Genomic DNA, 24,222 nt, shown 5'->3' with positions numbered 1-24,222 from the left:
CAGGAGAATGAAGGAGAGTGCAGGAGGGAAAAAAAAGAACCTAAGAAGTAACCAAAAGACACTAAGAAAGACAGTATATGACAGTTAAAAGACAAAGGGCAAGAAATAAAGATGTCAATTTCACTATAAGTAATATCTCTATCAGACTGAGGATAAAAAAATGTAGTTTTTAGAGGGCTATCCTTTTCTTCAATACCAAATAAGAATAAGCAAAATAAGTGATCAATTAGTCAATTTTAGGACTTAAGATTTTTTTTTTTTTTTTAAGTAGGAGTTCCCTTGTGGTGCAGTGGGTTAAGAATCTGGCACTGTCACTGCAGAGGCTTGGACTGCTGCTATGGCATGGGTTTGATCCATGGCCTGGGAACTTCCACATGCCACAGACATGGCCAAAAAAAAAAAAGTTCATAACATTACATCATAGCAGCTGAGGTTCTTATTTTTCTAGGCAAATATAAATATTTCAGAGACAAATATAAGAATTTAAAGACATGCAAAAGATGAAAAACAAACCACTCTGAGAAAGTTTTATTTCAGTAAGAGTTTAATGTCTTCATGGGCTCAATCTACAACAAAATCCTTTGGAAATTTTAAGGTTTAAGTTACACTTTCCAAAGAAGATCTGTGATCTTGGACAATGGGAAACATTATTATTACTAAAGGTAGAAAACTGAGCCCTCTTCTTTCAAAGCTTAAATACAAGCTATTCTAGTGAAGATGACTACAACACACAAAATGGTTTAGGACCATGTATAACTGCTGGTATCCAACAAAATGAAGAAACGAATTAATCTATCCAGAAGTAGTTGCAATGTTACAGATAATTATGCTGTAGATTTTTTGTGTTAACTCCTAATTTTTATCAATAAAAAAACTGAATAAAGTGAGGCATAATCATACAGAGGAATAAGAAAGGTAGAAAGAAGACATTTTAAAGTTCAACTTTAAGTGTATTTCCAAGAAAATGTCAGCTAGAGTTCAAGTTACAGAAAATGTGACTTCTAATTACGCTATGTGAAAGGTGAACCCTGTGTTAAAATTAACCCCATGACCTAAGAAAAGAATGGAATCTTGTGTCTCTAGAAGGCAGACCATAGGGACAGTACTTAACTAAACTAAGATCCTCTTTAAAATGAAAATATTTGAAAAATTCTTTCTTTTTCTTTATACATTAATTTAAGTGGAGGAGAAGAGAAGAGAAGCAGGCTCTCTTCACATCCCCTTTAATTCTATTTACCTGAGACCCTCCAGCCGCTGGGACAAGGCAAGCACAGAGGTTTGCAATGAGACTTTCTAAGGAGACATTCAAACTGTCCACATATACAGTGTAGATCAAACCCAGGCAAGCCTGCATAGAGAAGATGCATGTAGTTATTTCATGGAAAAAATGAGCACTAAAAATAAATTCTTGTGACATGTGCTCCCAGGAACATTTCTCTTTGAACCTAGTAAAGTATATTCAACAGTGACCACAAAGTAAGATTTACGTAGCAAATGTTATTAAGTTTATTAAATTTTCCTCCAGAACCAGAAGCTTTAAATGAGCTTTTGAGATGAGTTTATAAAAGGCAGAAATCCTAATTTGTAAAACAGGTGTTTGTATTCAGATAACCACTTTAGCAAATCTGTAGGCCTTAAAACTGTTTCTATCTCAACTTACTTTGCAAAACTTGAAATTTCAAGATAAAAATTTAGAAACTTTATCTTATTTTCTTATTTCAGAACATTAATTCTACATAAAAATTTAATTTAACGTGAATTATTACAAAGAATAGCAAAAGAGACACAAGATATGACTAACACTTAAGCTCAGAAGGAGGTAGGTGGTAAAATGCAAGATAAAATGGAATCATGAATATTTCAGCTAATTAAAACTTGTAACTGAAAAATTAGCATTTGTTAGGAGTTACCTATTGTCACTGAAATACTGACATTAAGAATACATATAATCTCAACAATAAGGAAAAGTTCTCCAGTAATTATGTATTGACTTCCCATGTCCCTAAAAAATTTTAATGTATAGTTTATACTTTCCAAAGAAGATCTGTGATTTTGGGCAATGGTCAGCATTACTATCACTAAAGATAGCAACTGAAATAAGAAAAATAAGCTCTCTTCTTTCAAAGCTTATACGTATTTATAACTAAATTTTTTCTACATTTGAAAATTCTAAGTATCTAAAAAAATAATATATCTGAAAATAAGCAATATTTTAAAGCTATGATGATAGTAGTATGATCAGAACTATTTAAAAATCACAAATATCAATCCTATTCGCTTGAACCTGGACTCCTCAGAAGAAGATGAATAAAAACACACAAAGTTGGGAGTTCCTACTGTGGCACCATGGCTTAAGAATCTGACTGCAGCAGTTTGGGTTGCTGCAGAGGTGTGGGTTCAATCCCAGGCCCAGTGCAGTGGGTTAAAGGATCTGGCGTTGTCACAGCTGCTGTGGCTTAGATTCAATCCCTAGCCTAAGAACTTCCATATGCTGAGGGTGAGGCCATTAAAAAACAAAACAAAAGAGGAGTTCCCATTGTGGCTTGGCGGTAACGAACCCGACTAGTATCTATGAACATTCGGGATTCAATCCCTGGCCTCGCTCAAGGGGTTAAGGATCCAGCATTGCCGTGAACTGTGGAGTATGTATGTCACAGACACGGCTTGGATCCTGTGTTGCTGTGGCACAGACCAGCAGCTACAGCTCTGATTAGACCCCTAGCCTGGGAACTTCCATGTGCCACAAGTGCGGCCCTAAAAAGCAAAACAAAAAACAAAAACAAAAACCCCAAACCCCACAGTTGTTACATTACTACTGCATTTTAAAACTACTACAAGGAATCAAATGATTTTTTCAGGATTCCTAAATGTTGTAGTCAGTAAACATGAAACTTATTTTAAAATAAACACTACATCCTTAGACATTTAAATACTCATGTTAATTTACTCAGGTATTTATTTCATCCAACATGAAATAATTTCTTCTGTTCACACTAACTGTATTTTAATGATGAATTCCTAATCACTTTAAAGATATTTAAGATACAAAGAACTTGTTACTATGGTTCACTCAAAACAGATTTATATAATAATACAAATCAATAATGACAACTACGAGTTCTTTACCCTGAAAATTTCTGGATAATCTAATCTGGATACCAGCACCAGGCTTTTGGGAGCAAACACTTCTGCGGGTTGAATTAAACCAGACACTTCCACTTCACCTTCAATCTCGTCCTTCTTTGTTCCCTAAAGAAAGAGATAGTGTAATCAACAGACAGGCAATTTCCTAGGCTTATAACTTACATAAGATAGACATTTCATACACTTTCATGAAATCTGTAAAATCCAAAATTAATTATAAAATATGATTTACAAAACTCAAACTAAAAATAAAGAATATACTTTGAGAAGAATCTAAGAAGCAAGTAGGCAAAGTAACTATGAAACAAGGAATGCTTAGTTCATTTCTGAAAACTCCTTAGGCTCCAGATATGTATCGCAGGTTTGAGTATTTGGTTTCTGTGTGAGGTACAGTAACTAAAGGTAAATAAGACATATTCTTAAATAGTGACCCAAACAAGTACAAATGACAGTGGCTTAAATGGAAATTCCATTTTCAAGAAAAGAAAAAAAAAATCTGTTTTAGCAGTAAGGCATTAATTTTGATTTTGGGGGGGTTCTCCTAATCTTTGAAAACAAAAGTGATAATCATTTAGGATTATCTTGCAGAGTGCTCAATGCTCTTAGAAGTAAAGCCCAATCAGCTCAAATTCTTTTTGCTCAGAGGTAACAATGTTGATTTTTTGAAAAGAGAGAGTATTTTATACATAAAACTAAGCTTTGTAATGTACCTAGTGCCACTGAAATGTACAATTAAAAATCACTGAAAAGGTAAGGCTTATGTCATGCATATTTTAGCATAATAAAAACATCTACAGTTTTTAAAAACCATAAGTTTTCAGCGATTAAATGCTGGCTAATGAACTTTGAAAAATATTACTATCATTTATGAGTCAACAAACATTTTCTGTGTGCTTATTGTTCTGTAATACTATACAATTCACTATAAAAGTTTCAAGTGAAAAGAGAAAAAAAAAAACCTAAAGTGATAAAGCATTCAGATTTATTTCTACATGATATTCTAAGATGTTAGGACATTTTCCTTAACTAGAATCCTCTTCTCTTTCCTTTTTGTTAATCAAAGGTCCAGCTTAAACTTTACCTTTTCTCCTGAAGCCTTTCCTTTACTGATTTTTCACCTACTATTAATTCTTAGCACAATTCCTCAACATATCACATACTTGCTCATATTTATTTTTCCCAACAATTCTCTCCCCCAAATGCCACATTCAACTGCCTGCTTGACTTCTCCACTTAGATGATTAATAGGTATCTCAAACATGTCCAAAACATAGCTCTAATCTTTCTCCCCAAACTAGGCTCCTCCTGCAGTATTCCCTATCTCAGTTAATGGAAATTCTACCGTTCCACTTAGCAAATCAAAACTCCTGATTGTGATAAACCATAATGGAAAAGAATATGAAAAAGAATGTATATGTACATCTGAATCACTTTGCTGTACAGCAGAAAGTAACACATTATAAATCAATTACACTTCAATAAAATAAAAAATAAGAATAAAAAATTCTGATTCCTTTCTCTGTCATAACGTGCATCCAAAGTGACACCAATCCTGACTTCTCAACACCTCCACTGCTACCGCAAGTACTGTGAACCACTATTATCACTTGTCTGGATTATTTTAACAGTCTGCTTTAGTCCACTCGATTCCTCTTTAGCCCCACCTTGCTTTCTTGCTGCTCCTCTAAACATGCTGGGCATGCTCCCAGGTAAGGGTCTTAAGTACATGTTTGTTATTCTTTTGCCTGGAATAGATACAACATAGAATCCCCTCATCTGTTAGGTCTTCATTCAAGCAACATCTCTTTTAAACCTTTGCTGGCATCCTACTTGAAATTGTAACGCCCTAACACTCCCTATACCCCTCTTCCACATTTTATATTTCTCCATGGCGCTTGTTACCAACCAACATATTATTCACTTCACTTATCCTGCTTTTTAGATTGTTTTTCTCCTCTACTAGAATGTGCTCCATTACGATCAGGATTTCTGTTTTGTTCACTGATGATTTCCCAGTTTCTAAAACAAAAGCTGAGCACATAGTTGATAATTAATCTTTGTTCACAGCATTCATGCAGGAACAAATTTTCTCAGAATAATTTTCTGAGTATTTTACCAAGGGGAGTTTCTCCTCCATACATGGAGGCCAAGTGTATTTTCTATCTCCTTTGGAGCCTCTATAGAGTTTCTACACAGTAAGATATAACTGAGTATTAGATGTCTACGGAATGCACATATCCAAAGGGAACTATCTGTTTACTTTTTATATGTGATAAGATTCATATGCTCTTGAAAGATTTTCATTTGCTACAAAGCAAAAGCTAAAACTAGGTTGGGTGGTTCCTGGAATTCTTAGAAATAATAAAAATGTGATGAATATGAATTTACCAAAGATTTCTGCACTTAATGAATCATTTTCTTTATGGATTACTAACAATTTTTTTTTCTTACAGGACAAAAGAATGACTGAAATTCCTGAAAGAGATAAAGCTATCCACATTTTTATGAGATTGTGATATTGCCCTAGAGTACCATTAAAAGCCAGCTTGGGTAAGTACATAATCATTTCATATAAATAACCATTAACCTGCTTTGACCAAAACATAAAATAGAATGCGTTGGTCATTTCTCAAAGCTATCCTTTAATTAAACACTCATTAACTGGAACAATTATTAACAAGAAAGAAAAAAAGGCCCAATATAATGTTGATATTAAATAAAAACGATTGCATTTTTCTTTCCATCACTTACAGATTTTGACCTTTTCTTTGTAACTGTGCTACAAATCATAAGATGCTATTATTCCTTTTTCTTTTTATTACTCAATGAATTTATCACATCTGTAGTTGTATAATGATCATCACAATCCAATTTCACAGGATTTCCATCCCACATTCCAGTGGCTCTCCTATAATACAATGTCCCAAGTTGAGAGAAAATTCATATTCCTTCTTTCTAAGACAATTAAAAAAAAAAAAACTTGTTTAAAATAAGGTTTTTTTGAGGAGATGGTACTGTGGTAGTTTGGATTAAATTTTTCTGTAAGTATTTTATCATGTAAGGGAATATTTCTTCTTTATGGATGCTAGAATACCTTTTGTGGAATAACTATATAGTGATATTAGCTTTATTTGTTTATGTTTTTTGTTTTTTGGTTTTCTTTTTTGCCTTTTTGCCATTTCTTGGGCCGCTCCCGGGGCACATGGAGGTTCCCAGGCTAGGGGTCTAATCAGAGCTGTAGCTGCCGGTCTAGGCCAGAGCCACATCAATGCGGGATCCAAGCTGCGTCTGCAACCTACACCACAGCTCACGGCAATGCTGGATCCTTAAGCCACTGAGCAAGGGCAGGGATCGAACCCGCAACCTCATGGTTCCTACTCAGGTTCGTTAACCACTGAGCCACGATGGGAACTCCTTGTTTATGTTTTATAATGACAAATTTTCACATACTGAAATGATGTGAGAAACTTAAAAATAAGCAGGAAATTAAAAACACAGGCCATAAATGTAATACATAATGATTTGAAATTTAATATTTTATAGTATAAAACATTTTCACATATTTTATCTCCTTGAACAGCATTTACAAGCCTTCTTCTAAACTAAGATTATTCCTTGGTTTTAGTAGGTTCCATTAGAGATACAAATTTACCTTAAAAACTGTTTATGAATTGCTTCACATTGACCTGCAAGGTCATCTTATCTCATACATGTATCAAAAGCATGTGCTGCAAATTGCCCATTTACTGTTATTTTTTCTACCTATTATAATGACCCATTACATCTGCTAGTGTAATTCCCAGCTTCTATGTAGTTTACATTCTATGTCACTCTCTTAGTCTCTATGCTTCAATAATATGATACAAAAGTAGCCACCATAGCAATCTGCCCCAAGTATTATTACCCTTTAAACATATCCTGAGACAAAAATGCTAAAAATCATTATTAGAGTACTGATTTTATGGAATAATTCCATATGATAGATAGGCATAAGAAGCTTGTCCTATTAGTCAGGTTGAACACTACAGCCTCTTCTTTGTTGCATTCCTTATGTTTAATTCCTGTCACTTCCATCTTGAAACTAGCTGCAACCAATATTGTCCATGCTAAGTTCATTTTCACCAAAAGTATTTCATACTAGAACTCTCCCTATGAAATTTCTTTAAACAGTTAGTTTAAAAAAGGAGGAAGAGGAGTTCCCATCGTGGTGCAGTGGAAATGAATTCGACTAGGTACCATGAGGTTGTGGGTTCGATCCTTGGCCTCGCTCACTGGGTTACGGATCCAGCATTGCCGTGTGCTGTGGTGTAGGTCGCAGACATGGCTCAGATCTGGCATTGCTGTGGCTGTGGCATAGGCCAGCAGCTATGGCTCCGACTTGACCCCTTGCCTGGGAACCTCCATATGCTGAGGGTGTGGCCCTAATAAAAAGCAAAAAAAAAAAAAAAAAAAAGGAGGAAGAAAGACATTACGCAAGCAAAAAATTCCCCGTTCTACATTTCCTTTCAGTAATTCATTACAGTGCATCATTATATAAAGTTGCCTCAGCTAAGCAATTTAAGGACTTTAAAATTTTCCAAAATTGGAAATAAATGAGTCTAGGTAATTGCAAAATTCTGTAAGGTCCACAACTCCCCTTGAAAACTTCTTTATTTCTCGCCAAATAATCCCTTCATAATGTTGACATCTCCACATGAAAAAACCTAGTTTGTCCTTGCACTGGTCCAGAAAATAATGACTACATGAGAAATACACATTTTAGGACAAGGCTTCAGACAAATCAGGCCACTAGTCTTCAATTCAGAATCTACTTACCTCTAGCGAAGAGAATATCATGATATTTTCTCCTTCAGTACCTTCTGGATGCTATATTACTCCAAAAGTAGGACAGATTTTCTGTAGGGCTACCATATATTCACCCAAAAATCTTCCTATTTTTAAGTGGCACACAGTCCATAAGTTTTTAATATATATATTAAAACGTTTTAATATATTAAATACATATATGTTTACAAGGCATCATTTTCCAAAGTGTTTTCTGCAGGAAGCTAACAGATACTTCTTAGCAAAATGGTCTCCTAATCAAAAAATTTTATAAACAGTAATTTAAGCTAAATTAAAAAGGTTTCTTGGAGTTCCCATCATGGCTCAGTGGAAACAAATCTGACTAGTATCCACGAGGACACAGGTTCGATCCCTGGCCTAGCTCAGTGGGTTAAGGATCCAGTGTTTCTGTGAGCTGTGGTATAAGTTGCAGATGCGGCTTGGATCTGGCACGGTTGTGTGGTGTAGGCCACTGGCTACAGCTCCAATCTGAACCCTAGCCTGGGATCCTCCCTGTGCCATGGGTACAACCCTAAAATTAACAACAACAAAAAAAAGGTTTCTTGGAGTTCCCATTGTGGCTCAGCAGTAACAAACCTGACTAGTACCTGACAAGTATCCATGAGGATGCGGGTTTGACCCCTGGCCCTGCTCAATAGGTTAAGGATCCAACATTGCCATGAGCTGAAGTATAGGTCATAGAGGCGGCTTGGATCTGGCATTGCTGTGACTGTAGTGTAGGCTGGCAGCTGCTGCTCCAATTCAACCCCTAGCCTGGTAATTTCTAAATGCCACAGGTACAGCCCTAAAAAGCAAAAAAAGAAAAAGTTTCTTTACTGAAGGATTTCTAAGATTTTGATATGCAAATATTAATGCCAAGCACAGTAGATATAAAATATTTCTCGAACTTACTGGACCAATGAAAACCTCTTTATTGCAGAGCTTCTGAAGGATCTAGTGCCTTATATGACACATGCTGGGGAAGGTTGTCACAAGCTATTTTAGGACAGAAAAATGTATGAAACTGAAATATATATATATACCTGAATGTTCTATATCCTTAGAAGGATAAGTAAATGTAATGCTCATTTCATAAATATATTATTATATTTGACATCTGTTTCATTAATTCATTTCACATTTCATAAAGTAACATAAGATTTGAAAAGATTATAAAATAGACAAGGCTGCTGGGAGCTAAGGTGCTGTAGAACTGCCTATTGCCCATTCTCACCAGATGAAAATAATGACTATGTGAGAAATACACCTTTTAGGACAAGGTTTCAGACAAATCAGGCCACTAGTCTTCAGTTCAGAACCTACCCTTGATCAGTGGCCCTCAAATTTTAGCATGCAAGAAAATTATTGCAGGCTTGCAAAAACAAATTTCTGTATCTCCCTCTAAAATTTCTGATTCAGTAGAGGCAAGGCAGACTCTGAGAATTTATATTTTTAACAAGTTTTCCAGTGATACTAATACTGCTAATCCACAAACCACACTCTAAGAATCATGGTTCTGAGTCCCCTGGTGGCCTAGTGGTTAAGGATCCGCCATTGTCATTACTGTGGTGCAGGTTCAATCCCTGGCCTGGGAACCTCTGCATGTTGTGGGTGTAGAGAAAAAAGAAAAAAAAAGAATCACAATTCTAAGCTAATTAATACGAGAATATAAAAGAAAACAATAACTGTAACATATATTCTATATGCCAGTCAATGTACTAAGCATCATTCCAGTGTTAATGATTCATTTATACCATCAAGAACTTATTAAATACTATTTACCAGTAAAGGAAACCAGGGCTCCCTGGAGAAATGATATTCTTTATTTTGCATCAGGAAAATGTACAAAATGAGTGTTCACAGTAGTCAAAAGGTAAAGAATCTGTCAAAGACTAATAATCAAGATAAATTCCAGGGTTGACTGCAACTCACAAAATACCCCAAAATCTATATAAGTTCATAACAATAATTTTTTAAATTGGTCACTACTAAAAACTGCAAGGGTACCAATATACCATGCTGAAAATTGAAAAAAAGTAAGGATAAATAATTATATTTTCTATCAAAATGTAGTCAATGAAAGTTCTATTTAATAGTTAAATTCCAGTTAACAAATACAAAATGAAAAACAGAATGAGGAAATTACCTTTTTCCAATTGCTACTGAAATAATGTATTTAGGCAATGATCATCAATCGATCCCAAACTATAAAGTGAAAGGCTGGTACTACCCCAAGCCCACAAATCCATTTTAACATTACTAAAAATAGAACAGCTGGAAAATAAGTTCCTCTTGATGTGACACAATAGGAAGTACAGTACAACCTCTCATACAGTCTTGCTTTAACAATTGAACGTGAAGCCAATCAAGACTCTAGATCTAAATATTACTTTATGGAAACTATAAAGAATAGAGGTACAAGTTAAAAAATAACATGAAGAATTAATCAGCCAAATCCAGAACGTTGAGCATTCCACAGGACAAATGACCCAGCTTCCCTACCACCACCTAGAGGGGGACTCTTACAGACAAAATTTAAGAAGTATCAATCAAATATAATGTGTGGAACATTTCTGAAACAATTTTTTTTGTTTGTTTGTTTGGTTGGTTGGTTGTTGTCTTTTTGCCATTTCTTGGGCTGCTCCCGCAGCATATGGAGGTTCCCAGGCTAGGGGTCGAATCGGAGCTGTAGCTGCCAGCCTACGCCAGAGCCACAGCAACGCAGGATCCGAGCTGCATCTGCGACCTACACCACAGCTCATGGCAACGCGGGAATGTTAACCCACTGAGCAAGTGCAGGGACCGAACCCGCAACCTCATGGTTCCTAGTCAGATTCGTTAACCACTGCGCCATGACAGGAACTCCTGAAACAATTTAAAAAATTTTTTTAAAATACATAAGTTGGATATTAAGTAATATTAAGGGATTTTTCAAAACTACGATTAATTTTGTTAAATTATAATGACAGATTGGTAATGTAAAAAAGAAGTCTTTGCCAGTTAGACATACATTACAAAAATTTTTACAGGTAAAATACAGTGTCTGGGTTTGATTTAAAATGTATCCCTTTAAAAAAAAATCAAGGATTTAGATTTTAAAAGATTATCAAAGTGCTGATAATTAATTATATTTGTTTCAGAGTTTCCACAATAAAAAATGAAGAAAATAAGCCTTCATTGTGCACCTACTATGTATCAGTGTTATTGCAAAGTACATTCATTTATTTTGCCCCTTTCTTTGATCACATTTTGTTTGCTGACATACCAAATGTCTTTTTACTCTGAATTACATCATTATTGGTTCATAAACACATTTAAAAAACTAAAATAAGTCATATAAGCAACCTCACAGATACCATATTTTACTGATTACTTAAAAACTTAAAAATTGCCCAGGAGTTCCCATTGTAAAACTGGTATCTGACTGGTATCTTTGAAGATGCAGGTTCTATCCTGGTCTTGCAAGTGGGTTAAGGATCTGGCATTGCCAGAGCTGTGGTGTAGGTCACAGACACAGCTCAGATCCTGTGCTGCTGTGATGTAGGCCAGCAGCTGCAGGTCTGATTTGACCCCTAGTCTGGGAACTTCCATATGCCACAGGCGCAGCCCTAAAAAGACGAAAGAAAGAAAGAAAGAAAAGAAAGAAAGAAAGAAAAGAAAGAAAGAAAAGAAAAGAAAAGAAAAGAAAAGAAAAGAAAAGAAAAGAAAAGAAAAGAAAAGAAAAGAAACCCAAACAAACAAAAAAACCCCACACTGCCCAGTTGAAAAATTTGGGGAATATGTTATCAAAAGTTTAATGCCAAAGAGTTGTTTGTGACTTCTGAACAGTGTTACTGAATCTTAGAAAAGAGCCAACATTTTTACAGTTGAACAATTATACTGTGGATGGTTTGTGTCCCTAAATTCTCTTCTTTGGCCTTCCAAATAATGTGTCACATTATATTTAGTATGAAGTAATTCACACCAAATGAGAATTAAAATATCTATTTTTGAACTGACAATATGATCCAAAAATAAAAGGAAAATATCAAAAAAAAGAGGGACACAGTTAATTGTTCACATAAAAAACAGGAACATTATTTGGGCCATCTTTTTCAAATATTACCTCATTGTTTATACCATTTTTTGGACCAATTACAAAAGATATTACCTCTCAAGTGTTTATCACTCAGCAAAGCTGTAACATAATTCGGACTAGCATTTACTACCTAAGTGTAATTATACAGCAGACAGAACTCTTATAACATAATACACATTTTCAGAATCTTGGGAAAACTCGTAAGAAGCATATTCTTTCTGTAACTTTCTATAAGATGACTGTAAATACTAAATAAATTATAATGTTTGGATCCAGTTAAAATTGCAAATAGAGTATCCGAGCTAAAATGACACATAATTTTCAAACTTTGATTCCAAATACATAAGAACCCCAATCTTCGTTTTTAATATTAATCCCTACTCAAATGAGCCAAGGCTCCTTAGCTGATTTCAAGCCTGAGGCAGGGAAAAAATAAGATGAACCTAGGTCAGCTTGTTAAACCAGAAAGTTTAAAAAATGCTTGAAAAAACCCAGATGGGCCTTGTTAAGAGAATATAGGAACCACTCTGAAGGGGTGTCCATTGGTCAAAATTTGGACAATCTCTGCGCTAAAACAGTAAAAACCATTAATTATGTATTATTGAAGAAAAAGGAAACAGGAATTCATGAGTCTACAGCTCACAAAGACAGAAAAGACAAATGTCAAATGCTGACTGATAAAGGTAACGAAGGGGTATATAGTTGGAAAATAATCATTTTGTAATCATCGTGATAAAAATTGGCACAGCCAAGAACAATCACTAAATGTTATACATAGCCAAGGGGCATGATAAATGAGTAACACAATATTTGCGTTGTCTCAAACTATCTTACCACACATTGCTTATCGGTTGCAAGCAAAAACAAAAGCAAAAAAGCAACTATACAACAGAGATATCTGACAATCACCAGACCAGGTACTCAAAAAGAACACCATCAGTAAAGGATGGGATGGGTAGCTGACAGACATTGTGTACTTCCAGATGTGTGCCCTCAGTAACTATGCTTAGTATTCTCACTACTGATGTATAATCTGAGTCTAAAAGTGAGAGACAGCAGGGAAACAATAAATATTAAGCATTATGTTAAAAGAGGCATTGGGACTGTCATTATTTGAAAATGTCAAAAGCTGAGTAGCTATTCCAGATGAAAAGAGGAAAAAAGAGAAATGATAATTAAATGCAATACACAACTTCAAACAACATCCTGGAGTTCCTGTTGTGGCTCAGCAGGTTATGAACATGACTATTATCCATGAGGATGCAGGTTCGATCCCTGGCCTCGCTTAGTAGGTTAAGGACCCAGCGTTGCCAGAGAGATGTGCTATAGGTGGCAGACATGGCTCAGATCTGGTATTGCTGTGGCTGTAGCGTAGGCTGGCAGCTGCAGCTCCAATTCACCCCTAGCCTGGGAGCTTCTATAGGTCATGAGTGTAACCCGAAAAAGCAAAACACAAACAAAAACTACATCCTATACAGGAGGACAAAAAAAAGGCAGGGGGGTGTGTGCGTGTTTGTGTGTGTGTGTGTGTGTGTGTGCGTGTAAAAAGAGTAAAGTAAGGAAGGCAGGGTCTATTAAAGATACATTATTTATGAAAATAAAGAAATGGGACAAAATATTTTAAATGGGCCAATGTACGTAAAGGGCATACATGTTTTTGCAATATTCTTATAACTTTTCCATAAGTTTGAAGTTATTTCCAAATGAAAAGCCTGAAAAATATCCAAGAATTTCTGGCTCTGTATAAACACCTGTTATAATGTCCTTTATAAATACTTCTACACTAGACGTTTAACTGGGCTTCCTAGAATCTCTTTGTACCTGCTAAACTGTCTTATCATAATTGACATTATTTTAAGGCATAATTGACAATATTTTAAGATATTTAGAATGGTGGTTTGATATATGGATGCACTGTAAAAGGCCTCCCCAATCTAGTTACTTAATAATCTACCACTGGATATCTTTTTTGGGAGGTATGAAAACATTTAAGATCTACTCTTTTAGTAAATTTTACTTATACAAATGAGTGTTATCAACTGTGTCATCATGTTTTAGTACAGATCCTCAAACCTTACTAACCTTTTTTAAAAATTTTAATCCTTTTATTCTCATATTCTTTTAAAAATGTATTTTATTTTTATTAAAGTATAGTTGATTTACAATACTGTCCCAATTTATACAGCAAAGTAACCCAGTCATACATACATATACAATCCTTTTCTTATATTATCTTCCATCATGTTCTAACCCAAGAGATTGTGTATAGTTTCCTACACTATACAGTAGGACTTCATTGCTTATCCATTCTAAATGCAACAGTTTGCATCTACCCCAACCTCTATCCCATTCCCTCCTTCCCCTTCTCTTTGGCAACCACAAATCTGTTCTTTAAGTCTGTGAGTCTGCTTTTGCATTCGAAATAGGTTCACTTGTGCCATATTTTAGATTCCACATACAAATGATATCATATGATACTTGTCTTTCTCCTTCTGATTTATTTCACTTAGAATGAGAATCTCTAGTTAACATCCATGTTGCTGCAAATGGCATTTTGTTCTTTTTATGGCTGAGTAGTATTCCCTTGTATACATGTACCACTCCTTCTTAATCCATTTATCTGTTGATGGACATTTAGGTTGTTTCCATGTCTTGGCTATTGCTGCAATGAACACAGGGGTGCATGTATCTTTCTGCATGAAGCTTTGTCTGGATATATGCCCAGGAGTGGGATTACTGGATCATATGGCAGTTCTATATTTAGTTTTACTGTTTTCCATAGTGTTTGCACCAATTTACATTCCCATCACAGTGTAGGAGGGTTCCCTTTTGTCTCTAGCATTTGTTATTTGTTGACTTATCAATGATGGTCATTTGAACTGGCGTGGGGTGGTAGCTCATTGTAGTTTTGATATGCATTTCTCTAATAATTGGTGATGTTAAGCAGACCTTATTAATCTTATAGTTGTATTTTTGTACCCTTTTACCAACCTCTCCTTATTTCCCCAACTCTTCAACTCCTGGTGACCACCATTCTACTCTTTCATTTCTCTGAGTTGGACCTTTTTTTTTTTTTTTTTAGATTCTATATATAGATACCATGTGGTATTGTCTTACTCTGTCTGACTTATTTCATTTAGCATAGTACCCTTTAAGTCCATCCATATTGTTATAAACAGCAGGATTTCCTATGGCTGAATATTCCATTCAATGAGTGTGTATGTATGCATGTATAAAAAAAATTATCCACTTAACTATTGATGGACACTTAGCTTGTTGCCATATCTTGGCTATTGTGAATAATGCTGCAATATACATAGGAGTGTAGATCTCTCTTAAACATCCTTGTTTCATTTCCTTTGGATACATACCCAGATGTGGGGCTGCTGGATTATAAGGTGGTTCTAATTTTAATTTTTTGAGGAACCTCCATAGCTTTTTCCATAGTGGTTGCACCAATTCACTTTCTACCAACAGTTTACAAGGGTTCCCTTTTATCCACAGTCTTACCTACACACACTATTGCTTATCTATTTGATAATTGCCATTCTAACGGGTATGAGGTGATATTGTGATGGTGATTTCCATTTCTCTGATAATTAGTGATGTTGAGTATCTTTTCATGTACTTGTATGACTTCTTTGGAAAGGTATCTATTCACATCTTTTGCTCATTTAATAATTGGACTGTTTGTTTCTTTTGCTATTGAGTTGTAAGAGTTCTTTATATATTTTGTGCATTAACCTCTTACCAGATATGTGGTTTACAAATATTTTTTTCCATTCAGAAGGCTGTCTTTTGATTTTGTTCATGGTTTCCTTTGCTGTGCAGAGCCTTTTAGCTTCATGCAGTCCCATTTATTTTTGCTTTTGTTGTCATTGTCAAGACCTTTGTTAAGGAGCTTACCTTCCAAGTTTTCTTTTAGCATTTACTTAGTTTCAGGTCTTACATTCAAAACATTAATCTATTTTGAACTTATTTTTGTGTATGGTGTAAAACGGATTCTGTTTTATTCTTTAGCATATGGCTCTCCAATTTTCCAAGTACCATTTATCAAATAGACTATCCTTTCACTATTGTACATCCTTGGCTCTTCTGTTGCAAATTAACTGATCATATACACCTCGGTTTATTTCTGGGCTGTGTATTGACCGATGTGTCTGTTATTATACCAATACCATATAGTTTGATAAATACAGTTCTGCAACATACTATGAAATTAGGAAGTGTGACTCCAACTTTAATCTACTTTCTCAAGAAAACTTTGGCAATTCAGGGTCTTTTTCGGTTCCATATGAATTTTAGGATTCTTTGTTTTATTTCTGTGAAATACGCCATTGGAAGTTTGATACGGATTGCACTACATATATAAATTTCTTAAGAGTAATATGGACATTTCAACATTATTAATTCTTCCAATCCATTAGCTTAGGATACTTTTCCATTTATTTGTTTCCTCTTCAATTTATTTCATTATTGTCTTACATAGTTTGCAGGATACAGATTTTTTACTTCTTTGGTAAAGTTATACCTAGGTATTTATTCTTTTTCATGCAATTACAAATAGAACCATATTCATTTCTCTTCCTGATAAATTTGTTGTTAACATATAAAAACTCTTAATTTTTGCTTATCAATTTTATATCCTGCAACTTCATAGAATTCATAGGGTTTTTTTTTTCGTGGTCTTTAGGATTTTTTAATATATAATGCCATATCATCAACAAATATAAGCAGTTTTATTTCTTCCTTTCTGATTCAAATGCCTTATATTTTGTTTTCTTAACTAATTCCTCTAGCTAGGACATCCAGTACTATGTTAAGTAACAGCAGCAAGAATGAGCATTCTTTTTTATTTATTTTGCTTTTTTAGGGCCGTACCTGTGACCTACACCAGATCTTTAACGAACTGAGGAAGGCCAGGGATCGAACTCACATTGTCATGGATACTAGCCTCTTCATTAACACTGAGCTACAATGGGAACTCCAAGAATAAGCATTTTTGACTAGTACTGGTTCTTAGAGGAAAAGCTTTCAGCTTTCAACATTAAGTATGATGTTAGCAGTGGAATTGTCATAAAAGACCTTTATTGATGTTAAAGTATGCTCACTCTATACCCAATTTCTTGACAGTTTTATCATGGATGGATGTTGAATACTGATATATGTTTTCTTATTAAGAAGATCATATTATTGCACCCTTAATTTTGTTAATGTGGTGGATCACATTCAGTGATCTACATATGTTGAACCCTGCATCCAGGCATAAATCCCACTTGATCATGCTGTATGATCCTTTTAATGTACTGGTGAATTTGGTTTGCTAATATTTTGTTGAGGATTTTTGCATCCATGTTTATTAGGGATATGGCCTGTCCTGTAGTTTCCTATTCTTGTAGTGCCCAGGTCTCTCTTTGGTATCAGGGTTGTGCTGGCCTTGTAAAATAAGTTTGCCAGTGTTCTCTCTTCTCTTTTCTGGAAGAATTTGAGAATTCTTTTAAAAATTTATTTTAAGGTCGCACCTGTGGCACATGGGAGTTCCTGGACCAGGGACTTAATTGCTACCACAGCTGTAAGCTGCATGCCACATTTGCAGCAGCACAGTCCTTAACCCACTGTACTGGGCCAGGGATCAAACCCATACCTCTGTGGTGACCTGAGCCACTGCAGTTGGATTCTTAACCCACCATGCCAAAGCAGGAACTCTGAGAAGGATTGTTATTAATTCCTCTTTAAATGTATAGTAGAATTGACAAGTAAAGACATCTGGTCCTCAACTTTTCCTTAGTAGGATGTTTCTGATTACCAATTCTATATCTTTACTACTCTTGGTCTGTTCATACTTTTTATTTTTCATGATTCAGGCTTGGTAGGTTCTATTTTAACAGGAATTTATTCATTTCTTCTAGATTCTCCAATTTGTTGCTGTGTATTTATTCATAATAGTCTTATGATTCTTTGTGCTTTATGAGATCTAACATCTCCTCATTCATTTCTAATTTTATTTTCCCTTTTTGTCCCTCTGCATATAACTAAAGGTTTGTCAATTTTGTTTATCTTTTAAAAAAACTGCTTAATTTCATTAATTTATTTGTTCTATTGTCTTTTTAACTCTGTTTATTTCCACTATGATCTTTATTTCCTTCCTTCTGTTAATTTTGGGCTTAGTTTATTCTTTTCCTAGTTCTTTAAATTGTAAATCTGAGTTGCTTATTGAGTTCTTACTTTTTTCTTAATATAGGTGTTAATTGCTATAATTTTCCCCTTAATATCTGATTTTGCTTTTATGTTAGTCCATAAATTTTGATATGTTGTATTTTTTATTTTCATTTGTCTCAAGTTATTTTTAAAATTTCTCTTTTGGTTTAGTCTTTGGCCCATTCAGTGGCATGAAGTTTCACCTCCACATATTTGTAAATTTTCCACTTTTCCTCTTGTAACTAATTTCTAGTTCTATATTTCTGTGTTTGGAAAATAAGCTTGATATGATTTCATCTTCTTAAATTCATTGACTTGTTTTGTGACCTAACATATTATTTATACTGGCCAATGTTTCATGTGTACTTGAGAAGTATGTGTATTCTGCTGCTGTTGTATGGAATATTCTGTATACGTCTGTTAGGTCCATCTGATCTTATTTAAGTCCAGCTTTCCTTTATTGATTTTCTGTCTGGATGATCTATACACTGTTGAATGTGGGGTACTGAAGTATTCTATTATTACTGTAAAGCTGTCAATCTTTACCTTCAGGGAGTTCCTATCGTGGCACAGCAGAAACGAATCTGACTAGGAATCATGAGATTGCAGGTTTGATGCCTGGCCTCACTCAGTGGGTTAAGGATCCAGCATTGCCATGAGCTGTAGTGTAGGTCACAGATATGGCTCAGATCTGGCGTTGCTGTGGCTCTGGCATAGGCCAGCAGCTACAGCTCTGTTTAGACCCCTAGCCTGGAAACCTCCATATGCCGCAGGTATGACCCTAAAAATACAAAAAGACAAAAAAAAATCTTTACCTTCAGATCAGTTTTTATTTGCTTTATATATTTTGGTGTTCTGATAATAGGTGCATAAATATTTACACTTACATTCTCTTGATTGGTTGACTACTTTATCATTATAAAATGACCTTCTTTGTTTCTCATTACAGTTTTTGGCTTAAAGTCTATTTTTTCTTATTTAAGTAGAGCTACCCTAGCTTTCTTTCTTCTTTTTCTTTTCTTTATTTTTTTTTTAGGGCCACACCCACAGCACATGGAGGTTCCCAGGCTAGGGGTCTAATCGGAGCTGTAGCTTGCTGTTTTAATTGAGTGACTTCCACTGTCTTGTCCTCATGTAAACTGATACTTTCTTTCGTATCATCTAGTGTGCTGCTGAATCCCTCTACTGTACTTTTCAGTTCACTTATTATACTCATTATACTCTTCAGCTCTGAGAATTTTATTTTGTATTTTGTTATATTTTCTATTCCTTTGTTTAAATCCTCACTTTGTTCATCCATTCTTATTCTGAGCTTGGTGAGCATTTTATTACCATTATTCTAAACTCTTTATCAGGTAAATCACTTAACTCTACTTTGTTGATGTCTTTCTCTGAGGTTTTACCTGTTCTTTTGTTTGGAACATATTCCTGTTTCTTCTTTTTCTTTGACTCTTTGTCTTGGTTACTATGCATTAGATAAACATCCACTTCTCAGTCTTGAAGGAGTGGCCTCTTATAGGAGATGAAGCTTATTATTCAAACCTGCCCTAGCTCTTGGTTGTCTGTTAAATGCTTATGATTGTCCAAGCAGCCTACTGTACTCTTAGCACACCCTATAGTTGAGAATGTATCAAGACCTGTCAGTGTTCCAAAGGGAAGAATAATAGTCAGTACCTGGATTCAGGCAGACTAGAAGCCAGAACCTAAGGTAGCATCTTTTAGTGTATACGCATATATCTACCTTTCAGAGGAGTCTGGGAGATGAGTGTTTCTGTCTCTTCCCTCTGCATTGAGACCTGGGTGGTGGGGGGTGGGGTGGGGGTGGAGGGTGGATAGCCAGTTCAGAACTTTGATTTCCACAATCCTGTGGGCCTTAGGAGCTCAAGTCCTGCTGGCCAGAGAACCAAAGGTTTTTTTAAAAAAATGTGTGCCATCTTTGGATGGCAGATGGAAAATCGGGGGTGGGGGGGGGGCACCAGACACGTGCACAGCTCCTTCCAAGGAGAAACCAGTAAACTGAAGCAGGCTAGAGAGAATATAGATGGCATCTTCTATACTTCCTGGTCTCCAGGGAGAATCAAAATTAGCCCCTAAACGTGTGCTAAGTAAGAAACATGCCCCTCAGGCAGTAATTTTTAAGGTATGCAAGCAGTACTCTTTCAGGGAACGACTGAGAGATGGGTGTTTCTGTTTCCTCCATACTGAGCAACGGAATCCTTAAAACCTCATTAAGAACTCTTTGGGGGTTTATTTTTTGTTGTTGTGTCTTCTTATGGCCACACCTGTGACATATGCAAGTTCCCAGGTTAGGGGCTGAGTCAGAGCTGCAACTGAGGCCTACGCCACAGCCTCAGAAACACTGGATCTGAGCTGCAGGATCCTTAACCCAATGAGGTCGAAGATCAACCCACATCCTCAGAGAGACAGCATTGGGTTCTTAACCTACTGAGTCACAAATAGAAACTCCAAGCACTCTTTGTTATAGCCTGGTAGGTCTCGTTGTCTTTCAGAGCTAGGAGTTTTGGAGGCCCATTCCTCAGGTGGAAATCTAAAAAGATGGGGGCTAGACGTTGGGTTCCAACCCTTCTCACCTCAGGGAGGAGCTGGAAGTTGTAAGTTTCTTCCTGACTGCATGCTGCTGTGTCAAGGGTGGAGTTTACACTGAGATTGTACTCAGCCTTTCCTACTCACTTCAGTGTGAGTATTTTCTCAACTGATATACAGGAATTGCTCAGTTAGTTTTCGGATTTCTTTTGGCAGAAATTGCTGTGTGTAGCTTTGGATTTGGTGTGTCCATAGCAGTAACTGAGTTCAGGAGCTTCCTATGTCACCCTCTTGTACTGGAACCCTCTACACTGTCTTAATGTATTACTTTTGTGAGAATTCTGGGGAGAAGGGGGTTATTAATGATGAAGAGAGGAGGAAGAACACAATTCATTCTTCCTCCTTCACAATTAGGAGGAAATAATCACAATTAGTTTCATTAGATAATTCTAGGGAACTGTAAAGAGGTACCCTCAAGAATATGAAAATAAAATACTGCATTCTTAGCACTCACTTAAATTCAAAAAAATCAACAAAGAAATGAAAAGTCACCTAAAAGAGACAGAGGCTTGCAACTGGAGAACTTTCTTTCTTATTTAGACTGAATTGATCAATGGTAACTGGATAAGCTATTTGTTGGCAACATTCACCCAGACACTATGCGGGACAGAAATAACTAGAATCAAAGCATCAAAGCTTTCTGTCCCCACTGACAACATAATCTCTAATTTCAAAAGCAGTTGGCCCTGAACAAATAATGCAAGGTTTAGGGGCACTGACCACCTATGAAGTCAAAAACCCACATAGAACTTTATAGTTGACCCTCTACATCCAGAGATTCAACTAATCATGGATAGTGTAGTACTATCTACTACATATTTATTGGAAAAAAAATCCATGAATAAATGAACCCATGCAGTTCAAATCCATGTTGTTCAAGGATCAATTCATAAACAGTAGATTGGGTTAATCTGGAAGGTGTTAAAATTTGAAATTAAATATTCCTTAGTTTGATTCTACAAGCAAAATGCTTCTGATTTTGATGACTTCCCACAAAGACCTGACAAGGAGAAATGTGTTGATAACATAGATGATGCATATCACTATAAAATCAACAACTACCATGCTGGTTTTAATACATCAGTCTAATGAACTTGGATAATGTGAGTCTGTGCCATGCAAGATGGCTCATCTCCTCTTGTACTAAAAAATCAGATTTCTGGATCCAGAAAATTCAGATTTTGGCATTTAAGTGACAAAAATAACAAATGCTCCTTTTGTGAGGCTATTTCAGAAAGCAAGCCAATCCTTTTTCCTCGTGGTGACACTATCATTCATCTGTATGTAGCACAAAGTAGAGCAGATAACTCTCACTCAACATCCTCCAAACTCCTTTATAGTTTCCTTCATGTGCCATAGAACCTTGAAAGCAAAATAATCAAACAAGTAACAGCCACAAAAATATTTTCCTGATTCCTTTGCAGTGAGAGTGGGACCTACCTGCAATCTGACTTCCAGAAGGTATGAAACTTAAAGCAAGAGTCACCAATGTATGATAATAGCTACAGATGGGAGAATGGATATTTCAGGGCAACTATTATAAAGGTTATATTGTCTGGTATGCAACATCATAAGGGTCGAGTTGGTGAAAGCTGGACAAAGTTTGGTTTCTACCAAAACAGTCCCAAGCAAGGCAAGTCTCTAGTACCCTGGGTCTCTCACTCATGAAATTACATAAATTGCCCAAAGCTCTGTCATAAATCCTTTTCTGAATAAATTAGAGAGAGTAGATGCAGTTGTCTAAAATTGACAGAACTCCAACTAATAATACTCTGAAAGACCCAGTATTTTTAATGTCTATAGTTCTAACTTATTAAATTTAGTCTCATTATTTTGATACTACCATCACTAATGATAATGAGTTAACATTTACTTCAGTGCTTAAAAAATAATATCAAGCACTGTGATAAGTGATTTGTATAAACATTTTGATTAAATGTTCGATATGTGGTGAAACACCTCAGGAGAAGGACTAATTCTTTCACCATGTGATTCTTTCATAGGTTTGACATGAGAGGATACAAATCTTAATAAAGCAATTCACAGATATCTTATTCTTAGTAATATTGAGATAATAATCAATAGTCTTAAAGAAAATAACTAAACTTGGACAATAACTTTACCTTCTTGCTTTCTTCTTCAACAAAATAGTACCTCAGCTTTTTAAAGTCATCCACAGAACCTAAACTTGTAGTTTTAACAAAAACAAATATAGCATAATAAAGAGATTCCTAAATGGTGCCCTTTATGTGTGATTTGGCTATAAAAGTTGTTGTACCTGAAGATTGATCTCTGCCTCATAGAAGGTTAGGCATGAGCAGTAATGTCGATCTGAGTCAATATCTGTCAGGACCACCACAAAAAATGTTGGCTGCTTCCTCTCTCTGGACAGCTGCCACCCGCCAGGTTGACAAAACTAAATGGGATAGAAAAAAAGTTATCACACTTCCAAAATATAAGGAAAACTTACCATTTATATATCTCTTAGAAATGTTAAATGTTTCCCCATTTGAAAAAATTTCCAACTGATGTGATACATTACTTTAGCCAGTATTTTTTAAAAAACCATTTACATATTCATAACATAGAATACTTGCACTACTGTCATATACATTTTATCAATAAAGCCTACATTTTCCACAGATGCCACTCATTCTGAGGCCAAGGGTTGGCATACATAGGAACACATAACTAAGATGAAACATTTTCACCATTAAAACAAATCATGAAATAAATTGAAGATAAAGTGCTCAATATCTATCAGATGGAAAATAGAATTATTTTTAAATTATTATAGGCTATAAAATACATTTTAATGTACTTAAAAGAATAGGAAGCAAATAATACATGCTCTCAGACCACAAAAAAATTAACCTAAAAATAAATAACTGAAAGACAGCTGGAAAAATCTCAAGATACTTAGAGATTAAACAATACACTTAAATAACACATGGGTCAAAGACAAAATTCTCAAAAGAAATTTTCAAATATTTGGTAATTAAAAATGAAAATACAATAACATTTGTGAAATTCAGCAAAAGCAGTGAATAGAGGGAAAATTATAGCACTGAATTCACATATTAGAAAAGAAGAAAGAGCTATAATCAATAATCTAAGTTTTATGTTAGGAAACTAGAAAAAGAGAAAATTAAATCCAAAGCAAGCAGAAGAGAAAAAAATAAAGTCAGAGCAGATATCAATGAAATTTATAATAGGAAATCTACAGAAAAAAATTAAAACCTAAAGCTTGTTCTTTGAAAAGAACAGTGAAATTGACAAGCTTCTAGCCAGGCAAACTAAACACAGGAGAAGATACGAATTACAAATATCAGAAGTAGGAGTTCCCATCATGGCTCAGAGGTTAATGAATCCAA

The 24,222-nt window shown here is 35.3% G+C and overlaps 1 protein-coding gene across 2 annotated transcripts in view; it reads right to left on the bottom strand.

Moving 5' to 3' along the window:
• Positions 1-24,222, bottom strand: part of SBF2 (SET binding factor 2) — a 456,096-nt gene that overhangs the window by 219,518 nt on the left and 212,356 nt on the right. For both annotated transcript variants that reach the window (XM_047776309.1, XM_047776310.1), the window contains exons 3-5: positions 23,127-23,264; positions 3,127-3,249; positions 1,238-1,348 (exon numbers count right to left, since the gene is read on the bottom strand). In XM_047776309.1, the coding sequence (XP_047632265.1) occupies positions 1,238-1,348; positions 3,127-3,249; positions 23,127-23,264 (372 nt within the window). The remainder of the gene's footprint in view (positions 1-1,237; positions 1,349-3,126; positions 3,250-23,126; positions 23,265-24,222) is intronic.

This window comes from Phacochoerus africanus, chromosome 4, assembly GCF_016906955.1.
Source record: "Phacochoerus africanus isolate WHEZ1 chromosome 4, ROS_Pafr_v1, whole genome shotgun sequence".
NCBI lineage: Eukaryota > Metazoa > Chordata > Mammalia > Artiodactyla > Suidae > Phacochoerus > Phacochoerus africanus.
Note: the sequence above shows the minus strand (reverse complement) of the source record. Positions and strands in the feature narration are given on the sequence as shown.